At 52.9% G+C, this 26,070-nt stretch overlaps 1 protein-coding gene across 1 annotated transcript in view; it reads left to right on the forward strand.

The window, feature by feature from the left end:
* The first annotated feature begins 766 nt into the window (after nucleotides 1-766).
* The window catches only part of LIN28A (lin-28 homolog A), a 35,964-nt gene continuing 10,660 nt past the window's right edge, over nucleotides 767-26,070 (forward strand). Inside the window, exons 1-2 of the mRNA XM_074976484.1 lie at nucleotides 767-797; nucleotides 1,538-1,722. Of these exons, the coding sequence (XP_074832585.1) occupies nucleotides 767-797; nucleotides 1,538-1,722 (216 nt within the window). The remainder of the gene's footprint in view (nucleotides 798-1,537; nucleotides 1,723-26,070) is intronic.

Consider the following 26,070-nt stretch of genomic DNA (forward strand, 5'->3'; position numbering starts at 1 on the left):
GCCCCTCCGCTAAGCCCGGGCTGCCCTGGGCTATCCCCCCCGCCATTTCCAGGCTAAACCCGGGCTGCCCTGGGCTACATCCCCCCCATTTCCAGGCTAAACCCGGGCTGCCCTGGGCTACATCCCCCCCACTTCCAGGCTAAACCCGGGCTGCCCTGGGCTACCCAGCCCCACTTCCAGGCTAAGCCCGGGCTCCCCTGGGCTACCCCCCTCCCCACTTTCAGGCTAAGCCCGGGCTCCCCTGGGCTACCCCCCTCCCCACTTCCAGGCTAAGCCCGGGCTCCCCTGGGCTACCCCCCTCCCCACTTTCAGGCTAAGCCCGGGCTCCCCTGGGCTACCCCCCTCCCCACTTCCAGGCTAAGCCCGGGCTGCCCCCCTCCCGCCCGCGGGAGAGCAGGAGCAGGAAAAGGGGGAAAGTGAAACTGACCAGCCTGTCCCGCAGCGCGGCAGAAGGTGACCGGCTCCCCCCGGCCGGCCCCACCCCTGGGAGGGGAGAGCTCCGGGGGTCGGCGGGGCGAGGGAGGAGGAGGCGGAGGGGGCTCGGCCCAGGGCGGGCTATTGTCTCTTAGAATTTGGGAGCCTTTGAAAGCGCTTGGGCCCTCCCCCTCCATTGTTGGAGGGAAGATGTAGCCAAACCTTTCTCCCTCCCCTCGGGTTGGAAGCTGGGCTGGGGGCTGAGCCGCCGGGTCACCCTGCGGGCCGGCCGCACAGAGGAAGCGCCGAGGGTCCGCCCGCCACGACTCAGCGCTCGGCCCCGGGCAGCAGGATGGGCTCCGTCTCCAACCAGCAGTTTGCAGGTTCGGCGCGGCCGGATCGCGGGCGCGGCCGGATCGCGGACCCGGCGGGGGCTTCCCGGGGCGGAATTCACCAGCCACCCCCTCCCCAAGTAGCCGCGGGTCTCCCACCCTGGAGGACCGGGCCCGGCCCCGGGCGCTGGCGGTGCAGCCGCTGGCGGGAGCGAAGGGCGCTCCCCTCTCGGGGCCGCTGGGGAGCCCCTGAAATCAGCCTCGGGGCCGCACGTGCCGCCCTCGGGGAAGTTGGGGGCCCGCTCTTAGATCCGGGCGGCGGCAGCGGCGGGGCCGTGGGGAAGCGGCAGGAGATCCGCTGGGTTCCAGAGGCGCAAACTTTTCGGGGCGCGGGGGGGACTCTTAGGGTTTGGGGGGGGGAGATCCGCGCCTCTCCTGGGCCTAATCCGGGTGAATTGCGAGGGGCAGCCGGGGGGCGCAACGTCTCTCAGCCGGGGGCGATTCCTCCGCCCCCCCCGGCCTGGCGATCGGACTTGGCTGACCCCTAACCTCAGGCTTGGGGCTCGCTGCGTTACCCCCCCCGCTTTGTGCGGGCCCCCCCCCAGAGCTCCGGCCGCTTCTCTAAGGCTGGTGCGGAGCCGCCGGGCTCGGTGCGCGCAGCTGGACCGGAGGCAGCGGGGAGCGCCCAGGGAATCGGGGCCCCGCGGGGGAGGGAAGTCCCCCACGCCCGCCCCACGGCGAGGGCGGCTGCCCCGGCCCTAGCTCAGTGGGGCTGGCCTGCATGTTTCCAGGTGGCTGTGCGAAGGCGGGCGAGGAGCCGGCGGGCGACTCCCCGCAGCCCGAGGGGGACCCCCAGCCCCTCCACGGCGCCGGGATCTGTAAATGGTTCAACGTCCGGATGGGCTTCGGCTTCCTCTCCATGACCAGCAAGGAGGGCCTGGCCCTGGACTCCCCCGTGGATGTCTTTGTGCACCAGGTAAGGGGGTCCCGGGGCGCTCCGCCTCCCGCGCCGGGCTGAGGCCTAGGAGGCTGTGGCGGCCGGGGGCCAGTCCTGCCCGCGGTGCTGGGGGGCGCTGGAGGAGGACGATTGGGCACAGGTGACCCCCCGGCTCGGGCTCCTGCTTTGTGAACCTCCCGCGGGAGGGGGCTAGCGCCAACCTGCCCACCCGCGGCTCGGGCCAGCTGCACCAGCCCCACGCGTGTGCGGGGAAGGGCGGCCCCGGGCGCCACGCTGAGCCGGCAGGGCCGGGGGCCTGTTCCCGGGGGGTTGCGGTTGTTCCCTCCTGGCTGCTCCCTTCCCATCCCCTGGGCCCTGTGCGGGGGCAGGGGGCTGGTTAGGTGGGGGGGTGGTTCTGGGGTACCCGAGGCAGGTCTCCCCTTTCCTGGAGCTGGGCGGAAAGGGGTGCCCGCCTGAGCCCCTTTTCTGCCCACAGGCTTAGTGGGAGCCCAGCAAGCTGGGCAGGGAGCAGCCATGGGGGGAAGAGAGGGCTTGGTAGGCAGATGCCCGCCTGCTGAAAGTGGGGGGAGGGACACCCGTGGAAAGGGGGTATGGGCAATGGAAACGGGTGGGGGGCGGAGCGGCGATATGGGGAGCCAATACAGAGCATTAGATCAGCTTCTATAGGAGTAGGTTTCCCACCCCCCCAACCCCCCATGCTCCATATGAAAATGATTTCCTCTGCCCCCATGCCCACGCCGCCAAGCCTGCCTGTGACCAGGCCCAGGGCACAACCACTTAATGCCCTGGCCGGACTCTGATGAGGTCCCATCGGCAAGAGACCCATGAGCCCCTGCTTGAGCCCCCATCCTGCTGTGGCTTTTAACACATTGTTTCTAAGTCTGGGGGTAGTGGGGGTAACCTGCTGCTCCTGCTGTGGAGGCGTCTCTGTCTTGTAATATGGCTGTGTCCTGCGGGTGCTGTAACCTGGGTTAGGAAAGGCAAAGCGAAGCCTGCAGGAGACCCAGGTTAACCCTGGACGTTCCCTGGGTCAAGAGAGTTTCTTTGTGTGGTGTGACAGGTTCTTGTTTCCCCTGGCCTAGAGAGGCAGGAAAAACTAAGCTCTCATCAACCCCCCTGCAAAATACCCAGCCCTGTGTTAGAGGGAAGGGGGTGCAAAAGGTTGCCCAGCAGGCCGAGGCTGGGTTTGTATCTGCATATAACACTGCTGGCTTATGGCACTAGCTATCCGGGCAGATAACCACCTAGGGAATTGATTGTGAGCATCTTTGGAGGAACCAGCTTTTAAAACATCCCTGTCTGTGTCTGGAGGTGGTGTTGGGGGGGACCTCTGTGATCCACAACTGCTTTCCCAGCATGGCGGAAGCCCTGGTCCAGGAAAGCATGCTGAGCTTTGCTGAATCTCTGCCTCACATCGCAGCACAGGTGATGTAAGGGGGAGACCCTGAGGCCTGGTGGTTCTGTTCTTACGGTGCATCTCCGTTGCAAGTGAAGGGCTGATTGTTACAAGGGTGGGCGCACCTAGCTACCTTTAACCTAGCCATTATATGTACCGGTAATAGTATAGTACAGACTCAATGCACAGGTTGGCGTGGGGTGGGTAGTCAGTTCGTACTCTGGATGCTAGTCTGTGCCATCGCAGCTCTGCTGCTATTGTTACCCAGGCTACTAAATTAAAATGAGCCCAGGGATGCCTACCTCTGCTGCAGTCCCCTTCCCGTGCAGAGCAGGCATTAGAGATGTTGACGGTATGTGTGATCTCTGTTCTGGTTCTGCATCTTTCAAAGGCCTTTGCTACCCTGGGATTCAGGCTGACAAAGGTTAACACAATCTGCCTGGTCAGCATGGACTTAGTATGGCTGTTAATAGTAGGGCTGAAGGCTGGTGGGAGAGGGATTGTTTTTGTTCCCAGAGAGCACTGAAGAAAGGTTGAGGTTTTTAAGTCCTGGCTGGACAAGGTCCTCGCTGGGATGACTTTGTGGGGGTTGATCCTGCTTGAAGCAGGGGGCTGAACTGGATGACCTCCTGAGGTCCCTTCCAGCCCTGTGATTCTGTAAAAGATAGACTTGTTCTCGTTCATTTTAAAAAATTGGGGTGGACCCTGTAGTGTAATATTCTGCTTGTTTCCAGTGGAGATGGTCATTTAATGTAGGTTAAGTTACATAAAAATACTGAAAACGTGGGATTTGGAATGGAAATAATGATGGCCCATGAATGTCATGAGACCTCCAGAAGAGAGGGTTCTGCCCAGGATGGTCTGAGTGCTGCTGTTTAAAGAGCTCAGACTAGGACTTTTCTGGAGTTTGTGATGTTTTGGTTTCGGTTACAAGTACCAGAGGGAGTAGCCGAGTTAGTCCGTATCTCCAAAGACAGGAAGTCCTATGGCATCTTATAGACTAACAGATATCTTGAGCATAAGACTAACACATCTGATGAAGCGGGTCTTTGCCCAGGAAAGTTTATGCTCCAAAGTATCTGTTAGGCGATAAGGTGCCACAGGACTTCTTGTTGTTTTTGGTTTGGGTTCTGACCTATCCCCTGTGTAAGGAAGCTGTGGTGTTGGACCCCCAAGACTAAACAGAGCTGGGGTCTGGCTTCTCCTTCACTTTCCACCCCAAGAGAGAACGGTTCCTTCGGGTCACCAGGGCTAATGGAATGATATGGCAAACTCCAGAGTGAATGAATATGGAAAACCAAATTCTGGTAGGCTGGAGTGCAGTCTGGGGTGGTGCATGGACAGAAAGGAAACTGCTTTTGCTGTAATTACACAGTCCTTTAGATGCGTAATAAACATTTGTTTGGATGTGGAGGAGATGGATTGGGACCCGTTGGGAAAACCCTGGTATCCGTCACTAGATCCAGTAAATCACAGTGCCAAGTTCTCTGTTAGAAGAAGCAACTGGACTGTTTGTATGTGAGCATGCTATTCGGTGTGACCCCTGGCTAATGGAGGCTGCGGGTAGGAATGCTCTGTTCTCCCCAGCATTTATGGCCCCTAGGTAGTCTAGTTTTTCGATTGCAGTCACTAACATTCCTGCACAAAAGGGAAGTGGGCCAGGGTGCGTCTGCCGGTTGTATCTCTCACAACCTCCTGTTCTGGAAAAGGCCACAAAGGGCCTTAATTCCCCCAGGGTGGGGTCTGGGGAGCCCTTAATGTGAGCATTTACTGTGACATTCACATGTTTCGGCTTGGGCTAGATCTACATTACCATTTATGTTGGTTCTGTAGCACCTGAAAGACTGACTAACCCATAAAAGCTCATTATCTAATGAAGAAATGTATTAGTCTTTCAGGTGCTACAGTCCTGCTTGTTTTTTGTGAAACTACAGACTAACCCCGCTACCCCTCTGAGACTATTTATGTCAGTGTAACTTACGTCGCTCGGGTGTAACTAACCCACCTCCCCAGTGACATAAGTGGCACCGGACCTAAACATCTGCTGAGAGCTTCTTCCATTGACACAGCTACTGCTGCTCATGGAGGTCGGTTGATTAAGTTGTAGGGAGAGCTCTCCCCTGTTGGCTTAGAGTGGCACAGCTGCAAGTGCTCGAGTGTAGCCAGAAACTGAGAAGCTGGTATGATGAAGAAACTGAGATGACTGACTGGCTTTTTTTTTGGCGGGGGGTGGGGGAGAGGTGGGGTCAAAGACAACTTTGTCCGAATGGCTAGTTCTCAGCTCCTGTGCGCTTCCTGCTTTAACTGTGCATTTGCATGAAAGCAGGGTTGGACAATAAAAAAACCAGAGGCCTGCTAGGGTTTGTCTCTGGTGGGCAGCTGCTGCGAGGTTTACCTGTGCTTCTGCAGCTATTGGGCAATCTCTGTCCCCAGTGGCTGCAGATTGCCATTTGGTGGCCAATGGGAGTGATGGGAAGCAGCACAGACCAGGACACCGCTTGGCCATTGGCCTCAAATGGCGAACAAGGGAGGAGATTGCCTGATACCTGGGGAAGCCCAGGTAAATATAAAGGTGGAGGGTCTGCCAGGGACTAACCCTGGTGGACTGGATCTGATCCATGGGCTGGTATTTCCCCACCCCTGCATTAAAGGGAATGAGACACACCCAAGGTAGCCTTAGAGATGCAAGAACTTGTGCTTGTGGTGGAATTAGACAGCTTCAGCCTTTCTTCTCAAGATCATTGGTTCAAATCCAGCCCTAGGCTGGTAGTGACAGATGGTCATGAGTAACCAGTGGCTGCTTGGACTATGTGGCTTGAGTTTGGGTCTCAGTCCAGTTGTCCATCTCCCTCCTTCCACACACACAAAAAAACCTATTGAGATGGCACAAAATGGAAACCCTGGTCAGCAGCCCCAGCAAAGAAGCCAAAGACCCAATAGGATCACAGGGAATGAACTCTTATCTCATCCCTTGGGACAAGGTTGAGGCTTGCTGCAGAAGCATAAAGGAAATTTCTGCTTCTCTTGTGCTCTGAAGAGAGGCTAGGACTCTGTGGCTGTATATTTTGAGGCCATCGCTCCACACAGTGGTGTGGGAGTCAAGTCGGTAATGGGCTTTAATCCAGAGGAGGATTGACAGATGGACACTTCCAAGCACTGAGGTGTCTGGAGACGTGTTGACAATGGGGTGGCATCCGTCTGCCATGGGGTACAGACTCCATGCACAATGGCCCCAGACCTGCTTCACTGGCTGCAGTGTCCCTGATAACCCACTCCTTCCCCTCTTCATTTACATATGTGAATGATGACCCACAGGAAGTAACTGAGGGAGAAAGAAGGGAATTGGCCTCTTTAGATCTATTAAATCACTTTATTACAGGAACCAGGTTTGAATGGCCCTTCCCTGCAGGGGGTGAGTCTCCTTCTCTCTCCTCTCCTTTATCTGATCACAAAGAGATTAAAATCTCTGCAGGACAGGAGACGAACAGGGCTCCTCCAGGGCTGCCTTGTGAGCTTAAAATGAGGCATTGAGGTTAAATCTCAGTGCCTTCCGTGGGCCCTGGAGGTGGATTCATTTGGGCACCGCTAGAAAGGCAGGGTGAGGATGAAGGCTGTAGGAACAGAGATGGTGTTCCACCAGAACGCCAGGAACTGAACTTCTGGGTCAGTTCTTCAGCTGGTGCAAATCAGCAGGCTCCCTCAAAGACAATGGAGCTGCACTGGTTTACACCCGCTGGTGCCAGGGCTGCTCATGGTGACCCGATCAGCTGACGAGTCTCTGCAGCAGGTTTTAGTTCATTACCTGCTTTTCGGAAGGTAAAAAAGCGTTTCACCCTCCCACCAGGAGGGGAGAGTGGATCTGTCTGGCAACACAATTCTAGCCCGGCCTAGAAAGGAGCCCATGAAATAGCCGGCTGGGGAAAAGAATAAAGCACGGACACCTGGAACATACCCTGTGCGTGCGCCCTCGGTCCCTGTTAGGCCCAAGGAGTCATCCACCAGCTGATGGGGAATTGAAACACACCAATGAAAGCCAGTGTCCTAACTGGTACAATGTTCTTCAGCTTCAGCTAAGAGGTTGAGGACCGAATGGGCCATGGAGACTGAACTAAATTCTCAAGCCATGAAGTAGTACCCATGGACTGGGGCACATAGCAGGGCAATGGGAGCAGGGAGAGGGAAGGAGATTTCTAGGGAGGCAGCTAAAGATTTCCATCTTCAGGCTGTCATTGGGACACTCGAGCTGAAACTGGGAACTGCTGGGACTCCTCCACTTCTCTCCTGCCTTTGTTGCTGACTGGCTTGATGATCTCAGACAGACCAGTCCCCTTCTCCTTGCCTCGCTTCCCCATCTGTAAAAGCAGAGCACTTTTCTTTTTCAGAACAAAAAAGCAGTCCAGTAGCAGTTTAAAGACTAACAAAATAGTTTATTAGGTGAGCTTTCGTGGGATGGACCCACTTCTTCAGACCAGAGCCAGACCAGAACAGACTCAATGTTTAAGGCACAGAGAACCAAAAATAGTAATCAAGGTTGGCAAATCAGAAAAATGATTATCAAGTTTTGGTTCTCTGTGTCTTAAATATTGAGTCTGTTCTGGTCTGGCTCTGGTCTGAAGAAGTGGGTCCGTCCCACGAAAGCTCATCACCTAATAAATTATTTTGTTAGTCTTTAAAGTGCTACTGGACTGTTTTTTTGCTTTTTTTCGATAGTATATAGACTAGCACGGCTATCTCTCCATACCTCTCTTTATCTCCATCCCTTACCAGGGTGTCTGCCCGGCTGCCCCCTGCCTTTCCCTTAGGGTGCAGTGTGAATTAACATCTGCGAAGGACTTTGAGAGCCTCAGTAAAAACTAGGGACAAGAAGCTCCATGTACTGTAAAACCAAACCCCCTCAGGCACTCAAACATGGGGATGTTTAAAAAAATAGGCTTGGAGAGAAGCCTGAGGAATCTGTGGAAGCCCCAAATTAAATTCCCAAAAGGAGAGAGCAGAAAGGAGTAGTTAAATCTGAAAACAAAACTAACCGGAGGGAGCAACATTGTTCCTTAAAACAACCACCTTGAGAAAATCACCCTGCCCCCTAATTTCCTCCTTCTCAGAGTCACGTTTCCCAAGGAAATCACAAGGATTAATAATCCCCTGGTATTTCATGGACCTTACTATCAGCTTCCCAGCACGTGGAGTGGGTTGAAATGCAGGATGTTACACTCCGGGTAAAGCAATTCCCTGATTTTGAGACTCTGTGTAGAGGCTGAACTTTAATTGACAAGCTCCGTTGTTAGTTTGTAGGGTGGTGGATCCCATGGCGAATTAATCCCAATGGTCTGGGATCCTTTTCGGGTTGCTGATTTGCAGGCTGACGTGGCTTTATAAGGCTCTGCTTTGAATGGAAGCAGGATCGTGTCCTGCAAATCAATAGTAAAACTTTGATTGATTTATTTAATACAGTGTAATGGAGAAGTGCAGCCAGGAACCATTGCTGGTTATACGAGGCACTATATACACATGAAGTTGTGGTCCCTACCTAAAGAACTTACTAGGGGAACAAGGTCAGGCCTTAAACACAGGGCCTGTTGTTATCAGTGCTGCATTTATCACAGCTTCCATGTTCTTCCACTTCTGGGGGAAATAGTCCCTCCCCTGAATTCTGCTGTTGTGGGGAGACAGGAGAGGACAAGTAATGAAATGAGGAACAGATACTGTGGAAAAGCAGACAGTTGGCCAAGGATACATGACTGCGGGGAAGCTACAAAGAAGCTGAGGAATCTCTCAGCAGGCTTATCAGAGGGGAATGCTAATTAGTCAGCTCGTGCCTATCCAGAGAAACTTAAAAGATAAGAATTTGAAAAGACTTTGGGTGTTGCTATCTAATAAGTATCAGAGGGGTAGCCGAGTTAGTCTCTATCTTCCAGAACAACAAGAAGTCCTGTGATACCTTATAGACTAACAGATCTTGCCCACAAAAGCTTATGCTCCAAAATATCTGTTAGTCTATAAGGTACCACAGGACTTCTTGTTGCTATCTAATAAGGCTCAGATTAGGTTTTCTACCTCCAGAAAACTCTTCCTGGCAAGCTTTTGTCATATTGTACCATGCAGGCATCTGAATTCTAGTCCTAGGGTTGTGGTTCAGACTCATGGCTGGACAGATAGGCATGTCCTCTGGACAGGAGACAGTGCTGGCTAATAATTAGAGCAATAGGAAGCTGTGCGCAGTGTTCCTTGTAAGCTGAGCACTTGGGCAGCCACCCAGGAGAGATTCAGGTGCCACCTGGCTGATTAGCAGAGCAGTCTCTGTGGGCCACATGTGTTTCTATTGGTGGTGCAAAATTTATTCTGCCCAGGGATGGAAAAAAAATTAGAGGGAACCCTGGGTGTGAGTCAGGACTCCAAGGTTCCATGCTGAGTCCTGCCAATCTCTTGCTCTAGTGCTGAGGATCCTTGTAAGACGTGCTGCAGGAATGCAAAGCATTGAAAAAGAACTGTATTATAGGGTCGTTCCAGAGACCCCAGGTGATAGTGGGGTTCAGTTGTACCAGGCACCGTAAGTACACCTAGAAAGAGACAGCCTCTGCCCTAGAAAGCTTGCAGTCCATAAAACAAGACAGCTAACTGATGGGAGAAAGATTAGTCTATTAGCGCATTTTACAGATGGAGGAATTGAGACCCAGGAAGATTTTGAATTGGCCACAGTCACAAAGAGAATCCATGACGGGAGATCAAGGCTGAGCTCTCAACTCAGACTTCTAGTCCCAAGTCCTTATCATAAGATGGACAAAGCAGCAGTTTGCACTATTCACGCTGAACACAGAGCTCCGCGTTCTTTGCAGTGGGTGACCTTTTTTGGTCTTTGTTCTGACTTCCAGCTGGTGTTCCCAGGGGGTGATGGCGGCGTTGCTGCAGTAGACACGGGTGGGGTCTAACCTGGGGGGGTTTGATGGAAATGTTGCACTAGTGCAGCTCCTCAGCAAAAGCAGTGACGGTGCTGCATTGGAGAGCAGCTCCCATCTCTTACGCCGTCATAATGTCCTACTCTTAGTCCCTGCGGCCCTAGGCCACGCACTGGCATGATCGCTGCATTCTGTGCTGTAGCCCTTCCTCCAGAGCAGCGGTTCCCAACCCTTTTGCGACGGCGATCCATTTTGATAATTCAGTAAGAATTGGTGACCCCAGGCAGTTCAAAACCAGAGGAGCAGGGAGGGAAAAAAATGTTTATAAATCTTGATTCACCCCTCTGCCCCCAGGTTTAATCCCCTCGCAGCCACAAAATGCCCCCACCTACCTCACGTGAGCGGGGCTGCTGCCCCCACCTCTACTGCTCCTTCACCAGGCTGCCATTGCCTCCTCCACACCACTCCCCCAGCCCTCCAGCTCCCTTCCCCCACCTCCAGCACAGGCAGTTCCCTGCCCTGCCACACTGAAATGGGACTTAATTTGATTGGTTTAACAGACAGACCCATCCTGCTGGCTGTTAAACCAGTTACACTGAGTTCCATTTCAGCATGGCAGCGCAGGGACTGGGAGCTGGGGGAGTGAGCGGCAGCAGCAGCAGGAGCTGCAAATGGCTCCGTAAAGAGCCACATGCAGCTCGAAGCTGCCCAGCTGGCGACCCTGACAAAAATCTAATGGTGGCCCGTGGTTGGGTCCTGACCCATAGGTTGGGAATCCCTGCTCCCGAGGTACCCCAGTGGAAAAGCAACAGACCTGAGTGCTAACTCTTGGTGTAGTGGTGACCTGTGGTGCACCTGTAGCAGGAAAACTGAGGTCTGTAGCAGTTAACTGGTTGCAGTTGTCTTTGTCAACTTACAATTCGCATGTCTTTACCATGGTATTGCCTGTTCATGCACTGAATTGGACAGAACCACACCGCACTGTTAGGTTTAGATTAGAACATTGTTTCCCCAGCCAGGTGTGGCAGATGCTGTTCCGTCAGTTCTCGCAACATCTCTGTTAGAATCCTCTGCCTCCAGTCATGCCAGGGCATGTTGTTCTGGTTGAGGTAAGCATAGCCCCTCCCCCAGGATGCAGCTATTTGTCACTGCGGGCTTGCAAGCAAGAAATAAAAGGGACAAACAAACTGGACGGAGTCAACAGTAAAACCAGTCCCAGGACAAGCAAGTTCTCTACAGCAGAAAATACCTTGTCATGCACTTAGCACATTGGTCCCCTGATTCTGAGTGCCTGAGGTCCTACACATGTCACATAAAGCCCCACCTGCACTTAATGTTCATTGAGTTTGAAGCCAGTGATCAAGGACCTGGTCACGCAAGCTCTTAAACACCTGGGTAACTTCACTTCAGTGAGTCTTACAAAACAAAGCAGCAGAAATGTAGCACTCGAAAGATGAGCAAAATGATTTATTGGGTGATGACCTTTCGTGGGACAGACCCACTTCACCAGATCTTCATGGGTCTGTCCCACAAAAGCTCATCGCCGAATAAATCATTTTGTTCATCTTTCAAGCGCTACATTTCTGCTTCGTTGTAATACAGACTAATACAGCTACCTACCTCTCTGTTACTACTCCTTGTCATTCCCAATAGGTACAGCTCTGCTAGCAGAACCTATAGCATAGGTGATGCTCAGAGGCCGTGTCTTACAATAGCACCTAAAGGCTGCAGTTGAGACCACAGACCCATTAGAGCAGTCCCAAGACTCCAGCTATTGCTGCTCCTGCAGAAGCAGCCACCAGGAGACCCAAGCCCTTTAGAATGGCCTGGCTCTGGGGCAACTTCCTTCTGTGCTCTCCAACCCCGGTCAGTAGTCTTTTCATCTGAGGAAGTGGGGTTTGCCCATGAAAGCTCATGGCCTAATAAATTTGTTAGCGTCTAAGGTGCCACAGGACTGAGCGCTTGGGTGTCTGCCCAGAGAGATTCAAATGCTGCCCTGCTGATTAGCAGAGGGCCCCCAGCATGTGCTTCTATGGTGGTGCACATCCACCCATGCCTCAGTGCATGTAACAAAATTGATTTCCCACATGGATGGAAAAAATTAGAGGGAACATTGTAATAGACCAGAGAGACAGAGGGATGATAGTCCCATTTTACAGATGGGGGAAATGAGCCACAGAAATTGACTCACCCTGGAGTGAGTGCCCACTCCAGTACCTTTACTGCCACACCATCTTCTCTGGCCAGAGAAGCTGTTTTAGTGGCCGTAAGTCAATGGGACGTCCCCAGAAAAACAGCTGTGCAGGCCAGGCCCTTGGACTGCTTGTGTGCATAAGGCGCTAATCAAAGTAAAATGACAGGACAGGGATCAAGCCCAAAATTAACTAGAACAAAAAGCAGTCAAGTAGCACTTTAAAGACTAGCAAAATAATTTATTAGGTGAGCTTTCATGGGACAGACCCACTTCTTCAGACCATAGTCATACCAGAACAGAAGTGGGTCTGTTCCACGAAAGCTCACCCAATAAATTATTTTGCTAGTCTTTAAAGTACTACTTGACTGCTTTTTGTTTTGATAGTATATAGACTAGCACAACTTCCTCTCGGTTAAAATTAACTAGAGGCATTTTACCAAGACAGATTTTTTCAACAGTTGATTTTGGTTTTTGGTGGCCCCAGCTACTGACCCCTCCGCCTGCTGGTGCTTAAAAAAGATCTGGAAATTGCTAATGTCTAGTGAATTGTGAAAAACAGCTTGTGATCTTAATTTGTGCTTAGACCCTGCTGATAGGGAGAAATGGTTTCCAAACCAATATTTGACTTTTGAAGGGAGTTTCCATTTGGCTGTGTTGTGACCTGTTTGTGTGCCCCTTCTGTTGAGCTCGTAGGACGAGTCGTTCTCAGCCAGGGGTACACAGATGCAGTGGTGCTGGAACAGTTTTTGGAAACGGGGGGGTGTGACTCCGTGGACTTTGCCCTGTCCATGCCCCTCACAGCCCCCTAGAGCTAGGGCTGGCAGCCAGGACCCTGAATGTGGGGCTAGTAGCCAGAATTCTAGGCCTGGAGGCCATGACCCCAGAAAAGGCAGCACCTTGTGCAGGCAACTAGGAGAGACCCTGGGCCGGCAAACAAGTCCCTGCCAACAGGGCTAGCAGCTGAGCAGGCGTGGCAGCTGGGACCTTGGGAGCCATGATCCCGGAAGGCAGGAGTGCAGGGCCAGCAGCTGGGAATTTAGGCAAGAGGGGTGTGGACCTAGGATGCCGAAAACCTGGGGGGCTGCAGCACTCCCATCACATGCACCCCTACTTCCTGCACCTATGCATGGAGGTCTTCCAGGGGGTACATCACCTCTTCTAGATATTTGCCTGCTTTTACAATAGGCTCCATAGAAAGCACTAGCAAACCCAGTACAAATGAAAATTTCATACAGCCCATGACTCGCTTATGCGTCTCTGTTTTCTATACGCTGAAATGGAAGTACAGTATTTATATTCCGACTGATTTGTTTTATAATCATATGGTAAAAATGAGAAAGGCGGCAATTTTTCAGCAGTAGTGTACGGTGATGCTTTTATATCTTTACGTCTGATTTTTGTAAGTGAGCGGAAACTTGGGGTACCCGTGACAAATTTCAGACCTGAAAGTGGTCCTGTCCAGTAGCCTGGAAAGGTTGAGAGCTTCTGATTATGGGATCAAGCTTTTCACTCAGAGCAGGGTGAGCTAACACAGTAATTGGGATTGCCTGGGTTTTGTCTGCACTGCCCGCATGGCTCTGCCACTGGTGGAGATTCATCCACTGGGAATTAGGGGGTGTAGAAACAGAGGGCCACTGATCTCCCCTGTGGAGTCGCATTGCGAGCACGAGGCATTTGCTGGCATGGTGGAGGCCGATCCTGCAGTGTGGCAAATGAGGCCTGTAGGTGCTGTAACACCCAAGCTATTCCAAACAGGGAAATGCACTTTTGCATTTATTTTCCTGTTTGTGAAGCATGGCTGAGATCAATAAGGCAGCCTGTCCGTGTCATTTGTATACAAAGGCTCTGGTCTGGATCCAGGGAAACAGTGTCTGATAGTTACTATCCCAGAAGAAAACAAAGCAGCAGAAATGTAGCACTTGAAAGACTAACAAAATGATACCAGAGAGGGAGCCGTGTTAGTCTATTTACGATCAATACAAAAAAGCAGTCCAGTAGCACTTTAAAGACTAACAAAATAATTCACTAGGTGGTGAGCTTTAGTGGGATAGTCTGAAGAAGTGGGTCTGTCCCATGAAAGCTCATCACCAAATAAATCGTTTTGTTAGTCTTTCAAGTGCTACATTTCTGCTGCTTTGTTTTGTTGGAGTGCAGACTAACCCGGCTACCTCTCTGTTACTATCCCAGAAGAGTGGACTTGTCCCATCTTTCAACTGATCACAGGCCTCTCCCATCCCCCACCACAACCTCTCAAACCCTCAGGGGGCGGGCGTGGGGGTGGTGTGGAAGGAGAATGAAAACACCCTCAAGTGTTCTGTGAGATAAAGTGACTCCAAACAAATAGAATCTCCCCAGACCTTTTTAAAGCAAGATGCCTATCAAACCTAGAAAAGCCTGGATGTGTTTGAGACCTGGAATGGATTTAGAGATCAAATCTAGGGCCCCCTATGCCAGTGTCTCCATTCCTAACTCACTTCCGTCCAGGTTGGCACCAAACTGGAACAGAAATAATAACTAAAAGCACGAATATTGAGGTGTGTAGATGTTCTTACTTTGAAACCAGGGTGTCCAGTAGATCCTCATGTAACTTAAATCAGTTTTAAAATAGTCCTGTGTAGGGCTTGTCCAGATGGGACAGCTATTGTGGAATAAAGGCTGTGAATTAAACCTCTGGAACTATTCCAGAAAAATTTCCCCGTGTGAACATTTATTCTGTAATTGATATTGTGAGCAGTTTTCCCATTCAGAAAAGCCCTGGGGTTACTCAGAATAAGGCACTTATGCCAAAATAAGCATCTAGGCACACTTTGTACCAAAGCAGCTAAAGATGTGAATGGCAAATGTGCTAATATTGTTTCTGGCTGTGTGTAGACAAGGCCTTCACTCCACCCTCCCTAGAGTTCCCTGTTCCCTTGGGCAGTGGAAAAATTTGTCAAGTGATTCAGGGAGAGGTTAAAAAACCTATTCACAGAATTGATCCCTCCATTTGCCTGGGCTGCGGTAGCAAATTCAATCATTTCTCTACAAGCGTCCTGGTCAGTAAGACCTACTTTGTGGAAGTTTTTGCTTCCCCACTTCTATTCTTTTGATCCAGACCTTAATCCAGGGGTGAGCAAACTTTTTACGGCAGGCCCCACTTCTCATCCCTGCCATCTAAGGTAATCCAAACTGATGGCAGTTTTGGTGGTGTTCATATGAAGAAAACCCTTTCAACACCTTTAGGAAAATAAGTCTGTGGAATGTAAAAAACTTCATTCATTGGTGTATATAAATGAGAATAAACAGACATAACAGTAATGTAGTTCAACCCTTCTAATGAGATGGATGAGCCTGGGACCCAGAACGGCACTGTGCCCCCCTTAAGAAGTTTCACCCCCCCAGGGAGGCGTGCCCCTGCTCTAATCAATTACGCTCTGATTAATCAGGGGAGTGTGGTTGCGGGGGGAGATATTTGCCAGGCCCTTGAGCAAGCTGGTGGGGTTTTCATGCTCCTGGGAGGGGCGGGGCCTTGAGAAGAAGGGGTGGAGCTAGAACAGCCAGCCCCCAGCACCACTCAGCCTGCCTTGCCAGCCAGTCCCACCCCCAGGCAGCCTTCAGTCTTGTCCAGATCGCGCAACATGCTACCCCAGCAATTTAAAGCCCTGAGATGCCTGTGTTGCAGAAGTAGCAGCCTGGAGCCCCAGGCCCTTTTGAATCGCCAGGCCCTGGGGCACCTGCCCCTGGTGCTCTCCCAGCCTGGTCAGCAGGCCTGTGGGTTGACACACTGAGATGGGTCGTAGGAGAATCCCCAGGTCCTTCCTAGGCATGGGAGAGAATTGATGGCAGCATTTCAGTCCCAAGCAGGGCTGAGAATACAATGCATTGTAGTGACGGGTTTGCACTCACCTGTGGGTCTGAGCTCTCCTCGACATCTATTGGGGTTAACATTGCTTGTTTTCTTCCTCGTTTGAGTGTAACTTGGTACTATCCCATCCCAAGCACAACTGTCAGTTGCGTTATGCAGTGTGTGGGGTGCTGGAAAACCCTCCTGCTGACCCCCAAGTCAATGTTCTCTCTAATCTTTTCAGCCATGTGAGGAATAATTTTATATGCACCAAGGCATGTGCAGACGTGCACCACCACTAGACACACAAAACCCAGCTGTGGGAGCTCTGCTAATCAGCTAGGTGGTGTTTGACTCTCTCCTGAGTGGCAGCACAAGTGCACAGACAGCTTCCAGGGAGCACTGCCCTGCGAAGTGGAGAATCATGAGTCAGATCCCAAAAAATGTAATGTTTTTTTTTTAAATATATTTTGGGTGCTTTAGTTTACTTTGTTTCTTCAGCCCTGAGGGCTTGTGTGTTTTCAAAGTTTTTATCTGCCCACAGAGGATGGAGAACTTCTATGAATGAACCCTAAATTGTCACGTAATCTCCTGACTCCAGCAGCTGGAGCATTAAGAAAAACACAAATTTCACAAGACTTGTGATTTGCCAGTGCAGAGTCTGAGCTTCACTCAGACCAGTGTGAGGCAGCTGTCCCGGTCCTGCTAGCTCAAGTACATTTCATCTCTCACGGTACATCTGTGCTGCAGAACACCCACAGCTGCCCTGTCTCCGCTGGGCCTGGCTGTGGAGCTGTACAGCTGCCGTGTAGGTATTCCGGCTTCCAATGCGGGGAGAGTCCCTGAGCCCGAGACACACCCAGGCACATCCTTGGTACAAAACATGAATACCACAAATACATGGCAAGCAGGGTTCCCTTGAAGCTGCACAGCCCCTTAACTAAGCCCCATGCAGGGGCTCAGGGCTGCCTCTGCCAGGAGAGAGGCCCCTCTCCCACAGCCACTCCAGACCATGCCTCTCCCCCCAGCTATAGGGGCTGCAGCCTTGAGCTAAATGAGCCCCCTTGGCCCAGAGCTGTGGGCTGCAGGCCATAAAGTCCATGTTTTCTGGGCCAATGCATCCTGCAGGTGAGGGTGGGGTAGCACAGAGCCACCTGTTCCTCCCCCCTCTCAACAGGAGCTGCCCCAGGTTAGCGCCCCACACCCCAAACCCTGACACCAGCCCTGATCCCACTTCCACATCCTACGTTCGTCCCAGAGACACACCCCAACTGAGAGTCCCAGCCCTGAGCCTGCTCTGCCCTCCCAGCTCCCCCCTAGACCCAACAGCCCGACCCTGAACCCCTCCTGTACCCTAACTCCTGCCCAGACCCTGCACCCACACTCCAAGCCTCTTGGTCAGCCTGGAGGTGCTTCCTACCTGCAAATGCCTCATCCCCCTGCAGCCCTAAGCCCCCTTCCACTCCTGCCACAGACTATCCCTGTGTGGAATAAATTTTGTTACTTTGGTGTTGCACATCACCTCCAGGCTGGTGCCCATACAGCGTTGTGCACACGGACAGGAAATCATTAAAGAGCACGCAGCTAACAAGTGCAATATGTTGCCACCCGGGGATGTGGTATGAGACACGTGTCTCCCCAAGCCGGGAGATGAACATGTTCAAGGAAAGGAGGCATTGCCTTCTGGTTCGGAGCTCAAGACAGTGGCGTGCACCCACGAGTCACACAAAGGAGACCTCTTGGAGCAGCTTCCAAGCTTTGCAGTCCTGGCTCAGGCAGGCTTGGGCTGTCGGTCTCCCTGCTGCAGGGAACAGCCCCTGCACTAAGCGATGAAGCTGGGTCAGGTGTAGCCCAGGGGGTCTCTCCTGTGACTTTGTTACTGGCCTTGTCAGAAAAATGGGCTGCTGCCTTTGTGGCTGCTGGGGGGAGGGGAGGGTGAGAGCTATTTCTGAGATTCATCATTTGGGGCAGGGCCGGTGGGCACCAGTCAGACCAGGGCTTTGCTGAGCTGGGCTGAGACCAATGGCCAATTGCAAATCTGAGATTTAAGCGTAAAACAACTTGAGATCTACCCCAGTGGTTCCCAACCGGGAATCTGTAGACCCTAGTATTGCAGGGGGGCTGTAAAAAAAAAAAAGATAAATAAAACTGACTATAGAACATAAGTGTTAAATAAATTGCAAAGCTACCATCTATTATTGTTGTCGCTATTAAATTAAACATCTTCCCGTAATGTCATTGATTGCTGCCTGAAGATCTATGTTGTGGCTTCCTTTCTCATGTAATGAAGTGTGCATAGCGGCTAGAATTGACTTTGATGGGGGTCCCCAAATGGTTGGGGGGTGGTTGGGGGGCCATGAACAGATTGGGGGTCCTCATGCGTGAAAAGGTTGGGAACCACTGCTCTAGAGCACTGGTCTGAGCCCATCTCCTTCTTCAAACTGCTGCTCGAACGCAGCTTCCCTGCTAGAGCCGGTCTCGGTATGGTTTGGATGCCAGCGTGGGCAGGGCTTTGCCATTCCAAGCCAGCCTGGACTCGAAATTCACCCCACTTTTGTGTGCCATTCACTCAAGCAGGAGCCAGGGCTGCGTGGGGAAATGGCCCCTCCTCGCTCCCAGGCTGAAGGGTCTTTCTGCTCCGTCCCCCCAAACCAGGGTCCATGTGCCCTGAGAGACTGGGATGTGTACCTGGGAATCCCGGCATGCTGCCTCCCACTTGCTTGCGTGAGCAGCCCAGGGTGGGGTGGACTCCCTTCTCTGCTCTTTGTTCCTTCCCCAGCAAGCCCGTACCCTGCCAACCGAGCAGCAGGATAGGGGAAAATACAATTATTAACTAAGCCTTTTCCTATCCCCCTGCCCTCCCTGTGGAGTGGGGAATCCAGGCCCCTGCTGGCTACCTACAGATCCCCTGCCTCACATGGCTCATCCACGGGGTTCTTGGGCTGGGGATGGGAGCAGGGAAGGGATGAAGCAGCTGAACAGAACTGCCAAGACTGAGCTGCGTTTGTCCTGGGAGCAGCTCTCCTTCCACCTCCAACTGTAGGACTGAGCATGCCGCATCTCACCCATGGATTGCAAGGCCAGATGGCCTGTGGTGATCCCATGTGACGGGGGCCAGAGACCTGCCTCCATGGCAATTCCTAGAGCAGAGCGCTTTGAAAAGCCTTCCCCTCCTGATTTTAAAACCTGCCCGTGGTGGAGAATCCCCTACAAGCCTTGGTAAATGAGTCCAGAGCTCCCCCATCTCCTTTCTTCACTGTGCTCCAGGCTGGGGTGCAAAGCCAGACTGGGACCCTGCCTCTGGATTCTGGAGCTCGGTTTTTGAAGGAAAAAAGAGGCCGAGATCAAGCTGAGAAAGGGGCCTAGGGATGCTGGCCAAATAAGCGGCGCTCACCAACCTGTCTTGTTACTGTAGGGCTCTAAAGGGCGACATCTAGACGCCAGAGATTCTCTCAGCTCCCACTCCTGTAAGAGCAGGACAACGTTCAGTAACAAGAAGTCCTGGAAGCAGGTCTTTGCCCACAAAAGCTTCTGGTCCAAAATGTCTGTGAGTCTATCAGGTGCCACAGGACTTCTTGGTGGTTTTGAAGATACAGACTAACTCGGCGACCTCTCAGATAGTGTCCAGTAAATAATTCTCACTGTGCTGGGCATGCTTGGCTCATGAGAGACAGGGAGACCCAGCTCCTGCAAAGCTTGTGGTGTGCGTTTGGACAGAAGGCCAGTTGTGGTGGGAAAGAGGGAAGGACAAGTCTGTTGGTAGAGTTGAGGAGGTTTCTCATCCTATGAAAACTTCCAAGGTACAAAAAACTTCTGTGGCCTGACTTGGGCCAAAAAGTCCATCACAAACCTTCCCCACGTGCACACCCCGGGAGAAATCCTTCGCACTGTCTGTCAAACTGTTTTGGTTACAGTTAGACTTTTTTGGAATGATGTTTTGAAAGGAGAAATCCTTTGGAATCCGAAAGCTGGGGTTTGGTTGGTTGGTTGTTCTGCTGATGTCAAAGCAAAACATTTTAACACCTTTGAATGCACTTTCCAAAATCTTTTTCTGAGGTGAAAATTTTCACCAAAACTAACCTCTTCCTGGGGGAGTTCTGGTTTTCAGGAACTGGCATTTTCCAGTGGGGCGGAAGGGAAATGGTGTCTAAAATTGTACACCCTCACGCAGCCTTGGAAATACTGGTGTTTGGGGAAGAGAACTGCTTTGCCTCCATCTTCCCTCTCTCTCTCAGTAGCTCCAGGTGTGTTTGTTTTATTTAATTTTCAGGGGGTGACTATTGTATCTCTAATCCCGGATTTACACAGGACCATTTAGTCAAAGGTGGGAGAATGTTCCCGTCCTGTGGGAGCTCTTTGGAGGCCGGAGACAGGCTGAGAAGTGCCGTGCCGGCACAGAGGCTGGGTGGGAATATCTGCAAACCTGTTAGGGGAGGGGTCTCAAACTCATGGCCCCAGAGCCATCTGCAGCCCCAGCACTTCCACCCTCCTGCCCACAAACAGCTGCTGGTGGGTATGTCCCTGCAGCACTCAGATGGGTGTCCGGCTATTCCCCCCAAATACAGCCCCTGCTCCACCCTCTTCCCCCCATCACACCCCTCCCATGAGGGACATGACCTTGGGGACTGCTGGGGGCCTGGCACAGGGTGGCAGCAGGAGTCGGGATCTCCCGCACTCACCCGTCAGCAGAAGCTGCAGGGGAAGCAGAGCCACCTCCCAGGCCAGCCCGGTCGCTCTGCTTTGCCCTGTCGGTGAGAAGAGAGCCCGAGGTCTCGTGGGCTCGGGAGGTGGCAGTGGAGCACAGGAGGATGCTGCATAGCTCTGCTTCCCCATTGCTGTGGCGAGTGGGTGTGGGGTGGGCTGCCCTACAAGCTACCCTGGAGATGAGAGACTCTCCTGTCCACATATACAGCTGCTGTTAGGTCCGAGGTGGCCCCACCAAACAATGCCATGGACAGGAGGGCTCTGCACACACCTCCCCTGGGCCACAGCGATGTGCTGGCTGTGTCACAGAGCTAGCAGCCAGAAACCACCCTAGCCCTACCGTGCTACCAGGGGCCACCGGGGAGGAGCGTTAAATCATCGGGGGGCGATGCACCAGGAGCGACGAGGGAGAGGGAAGGAGAGCATGGGCCGGCAGGTGAAGCTGGGAGATATGGGGAGGGGGATGGGGTGGAGATCCCTCCGGAGAGGGGTGCCCACTGGCTCATTAGGAGGATTTGAGGACCGGCTCTGGCCCTACAGTAAACTGAGTTTAAGATCCCTGCTTTAGTGAGAGTAGGCAGGAAAATGGGAAGATTTTGCTTAGAGGGGAGGGAAGATGGGGCAGTGTGGGGTGACAAGAGTCAGGGCATGGCTCCTGATCAGTGCAAGGTCTGGGATTTTGTATTTTCCCCACTGCTCTCAGTAGGTGTAAATGACACATGACGCCGCCTGCTGCTGCTCCCATTGATTGCCTGGGAGCGCTGCCGTTGGCCTCGCGCAGGACGGGCCCCTTACCACGAACAAAGCGATCGTTTCTCCTACGGTAAAAAGCAACAAAAGGAAAAATAATTTTCCCCCTGGGAACGAAGCACTCGCGCAGCAGCGTGGGGGGTGGGAGAGTTTGGCCTTGTCTGCAGATTTGTACCAATTTAATGTCCTTCAAGTGATGGCCCTCAAATACGCAAAGCCTGGCAAAACGCTCCTTCTGTTCAGGGGCTTCGCTGAACACAGCTTGAAGGGATTCCATACGCTAAACAGAATTGAGCATCTCTTCCCTCTGGCTGTGCCCAGGCTGTAACCTACGTCGGCAGAGCTTCCATTGCTCAGGTGTCTAAATCAACTGCTGCTGCAGAAGCTGCGCATTATGCCCGCAGGAGAGCTGCCAGCGCCAACGTAGCTGCTGCTGGAGGTGGTTGTATTATGCTCAGTCCTGCCAGCACTGAGTGTCTTCACCAGACACTGGGTATGGGGACCCTGCTGTAGAGGTGGCCTGAGTGCTTAGAAAGGCTCAGCCTATGCAAAGGCCAATCTTCAGGGAAGCTGCTGCAGTTTTCTTGTGTAGATAAGTACAACGGTTCCTGTGCCTGAGGCCCCCTCCAGACCAGGCTAATGATGGCTTGATTAGCTGAACCATTCTCCCAGCTCTGCTCCCAAGAATGTCTCCTTGTGTGGAGTTGGCTCCAGGCCCTCGGGGGATGACTGCAGCGTTGTTAGGCTGTGAACAAAGATGACCCTCTAGCATTAAGAGGCATCTCTTGAATGCATGTCAATTGATAATAAATGGTTGCCTTAAAGCAGGGGACTGGACTTCTGAGTTAAATCGACACCTCTGCCACTGAGGTGCTCTGCAGCCTGGGGCGAGTCACTTATCCTCGCTGTCTTTTGGGGGTTGGGCAAAACTTTGCTTCTCAGGGATGCTGTGAAGATTCATAGTTGTAAGGGCCTCTGAGATCCTCCAGCCAAAGGAGGGATAGAAGCACAGGCTGCTGTTCGCTTCCATCGCACTTGGAACTTGAAGTCATTTTGGCAGCTTTTTGAAAATGAAGAAAGCACCTTGGTTTTAATGGGGGGGGAGGACCTCCCCTGAGCCAACAGTCAGGAGTCACTGGGGAGCAGAGCTGCTTTTATAGTTTAGACTGCAAACTCTTTGGTGCAGGGCTGTCGTTCTGTGCTGTATTTGTACAGCACCTAGCACAAGTGGTCCTGCCCCATTGCTGGCTTCCTGAGAATTACTATGGTAGACTAGGAGATGGTTCTGTGAGCTGAGGGCTCTCGATCACCAGACAACATATCCAGTAGTAAAGGAATGCTCAGACTTCCCGTTGGTGCTGGGGTTTTGGGGTGGTGGGAGGTGGGGCGGGCAAGAAAGAGAACTTTCTTGAGTGAGCCCCTGAGCCTGTGTTGAAATATCAGTATAAATAAGTCCCCTGGTGTGTCTCTGTGTAACCCACCAGAGGGTTGGGAGGAGCGCTCCTCAGGTGATTGTTAAACGCTTTGCTGGCCTCGTGGTTACCCTAACTCCCCATTCGTTTCAGGAGCCACTTCAAAATTTTCCATCTTTGGCTTTTTAAACGTGATGTGGACTTTTCTCCTGCTGGCCTCACGGGCCCTCATTCTGGCTTTACACTCACCTGTGCTCTGTGCAGTCCCACCCTCCCTGAGTGTCTTTGGCTCTCCTGGGCTGCGTCTACACGTGCACGCTACTTCGAAGTAGCAGCAGTAACTTCGAAATAGCGCCCGTCACGTCTACACGTGTTGGGCGCTATTTCGAAGTTGAAATCGACGTTAGGCGGCGAGACGTCGAAGTCGCTAACCCCATGAGCGGATGGGAATAGCGCCCTACTTCGACGTTCAACATCGAAGTAGGGACGTGTAGACGATCCGCGTCCCGCAACATCGAAATAGCGGGGTCCTCCATGGCGGCCATCAGCTGGGGGGTTGAGAGATACTCTCTCTCCAGCCCTTGCGGGGCTCTGTGGTCACCGTGGGCAGCAGCCCTTAGCCCAGGGCTTCTGGCTGCTGCTGCTGCAGCTGGGGGTCCGTGCTGCATATACAGGGTCTGCAAGTAGTTGTTGGCTCTGTGTATCTTGCACTGTTTAATGAAAGTGTGTCTGGGAGGGGCCCTTTAAGGGAGCGACTTGCTGTTGAGTCCGCCCCGTGACCCTGTCTGCAGCTGTGCCTGGCTCCCTTATTTCGATGTGTGCTACTTTGGCGTGTAGACGTTCCCTCGCTGTGCCTATTTCGATGTTGGGCTGAGCAACGTCGAAGTTGAACATCGACGTTGCCAGCCCTGGAGGACGTGTAGACGTTATTCATCGAAATAGCCTATTTCGATGTCGCAACATCGAAATAAGCTATTTCGAAGTTGGGTGCACGTGTAGACGTAGCCCTGAAGTCCCTGACTTCACTGGCCTGTGCCTTGTAAGCTCTTGCTCTGTGTATTGTATGGTCTAGATGGTCTAGACAGTGCTGGGTCCTGCCGTGAAGACTGGACTTGATGACCTCTCGAGGTCCCTTCCGGTTCTAGTGTTCTAGGATTCCATGACTGTAACAAGATGCTGATTGCCGCTGTGTGTCATAGGCCCTGCACTGCTAATGTGAGTCCTGTGCTGCTCATATTTAATGTAGCTCAAGCGGCAGTGGCTTGTGCCTTCAGAGCACAAGTCTGATTTCTGAACCTGCTGCAGCCATGAAGTTCCAAGTAGTCATGGCCTAGGGCAGGCCTGCTGATGGAGGCAATGGGGGGACAACAGGGGCAACTGACCCCTCCCCCAGCAATTCAGAAGGGCAAGACGCTCCCAGCTGTTACTGCTGCAGCTACTGCATTAGCGGTGGCAGCCAGAGCCCCGAGCCCATTAAATTGTCACCAGAGCCCTGTGTGACAGACACTGGGTGGTGCTGGGATCGGAGGGGGAGGGGAGGCTACCCACAGCGCACCCCTTCCATGAGAGTCACCCTGCCTTGTCCAGGGACCCGGCCAGTCTGTGGGCCCCACTGACCTAAGGAGAGCACTAGGTGGAGAGATGTGCTCCGTACTCGAGTAGGCCCTGCTCCCCGAGTCTCTGAGCTGCACTGTCTTTCCAGCAGGCTCTCCTATACCATGTGACCCACTGAGTGACTCGGTTCATGCTGTGGTGGAGGATTGGCACAGAGTAAAATGTCCCCTCCTTGGACAAGCACCTCCGTGCTTTGTGGAGCAGCAGGACAATAGTCTTTCCCACTGATTTAGCCTTTTTTCATCCTTACGACTGATTCTACCCTGGCTCTGAGCTGTTTCCTTTAAGTGGTCGTTGTTGGGTCGTTCTGGTGGTTCACCTGCTTCTCGCTGTACCATGAGGGAAACTAGGGGTGTGCAGGGAGGTGCCGCAGAACCGCTCAGCGCCTGGCCTAGTGCCCAGGGTCCCTCTGCTGCTAGCTCCACGCCCAAGGTCCTGGCAGCTGTCCCGCTCACCGGAGTCTCAGCCCTGTGAACCAGGGGACCCTGCTTCAGCTCAGATGCTGGGGATTCTGCTGCCAGATCCAGGTCCCAGCCGCTGACTGCATGTGCCAGGGCGTTGCTGGGGGGGGGACAGAGGTGAAGGGAGGTGTCAGCACCCCCACTCTTAAAAATGTTCCGGTGCCACTGAACGTGGGTGTGGCCGTTCCATCCTGGAAGTTACACAGGGTGAAGTAAGTGCTGATATGCATCAGGGCTCCCTCCCAGTAGAGTTCATCTCTCCTTGGTGGTGGTAGCAGTATGCTTGGGAGAGGAAGGGTCCAGAACAGGCAATCCCTGGCAAGTGGCGATGGGCATTCAGCCAACCAGAAAGTCCTTGCACGTGTTCACAAGCAGGACCTGCAGAAGTTCCCTTCTCAAGGGAGAGGGGCTTTAAAATGACTTAGCGTCATCAGCTGTTAACCTTTGCAACTTAGACAATGCTGGAAAAGTCCTCGGTGCTCTACAAAACACGAATAGGACACACCCTCTCTCCTGCAGAGCGTGAGGTCCTCTTGGCCTGGCCTCCCCAGTTGCTCAGGCAAGGGTGCCCATGCTGGACGGCAGGTCCTGTGGGGGATAAGAACTGGCAGCCTGTTGCCAAGAGAGGGAGAAGAGGATGGGAGGAGGCTTTAGGGTGAGGTGTTAGAAGAGGAGGATGAGGACAGATTTAAGGGGTAGGTGGAAATGAGGACAAAGTGTTTGAGGTTGACGCTAAGGGGAAAGGTGGCAAAGAAGCCAGTTATCGGCTATGTGAGATGGTGGGTGGGACAGGGAGGAAAGGAAATGTTGGTGGCCTGTACCAGGGGGTTCTGGGATCCTACCCATGAGGAGAGCAGCAGATTGGTGGAGGAGAGCCCAGGCAGAGCTTTGCCTTACCAAGGAGCTGGGTGCGGCAGGATGCAGAGGACGGGGAGGTAGATCTAGGAAGTACATTCACTGAGGTGAGGGCTGGAAGAGTGGGAGCAGCTGATGTCCCCTAAGTAGAGGGAGGAGTCTGAGGACAGAGCCCTAAAGGACCCCAACAGACACAGGAGGGAAGGAAGTAAAGGCAGTTCTAAGGCGGCTCCCCCTTCCTGGCTGACAGCAAGGAGAAGAGTT

This window comes from Carettochelys insculpta, chromosome 24 (assembly GCF_033958435.1).
Source record: "Carettochelys insculpta isolate YL-2023 chromosome 24, ASM3395843v1, whole genome shotgun sequence".
In the NCBI taxonomy this organism is placed as follows: Eukaryota; Metazoa; Chordata; order Testudines; family Carettochelyidae; genus Carettochelys; species Carettochelys insculpta.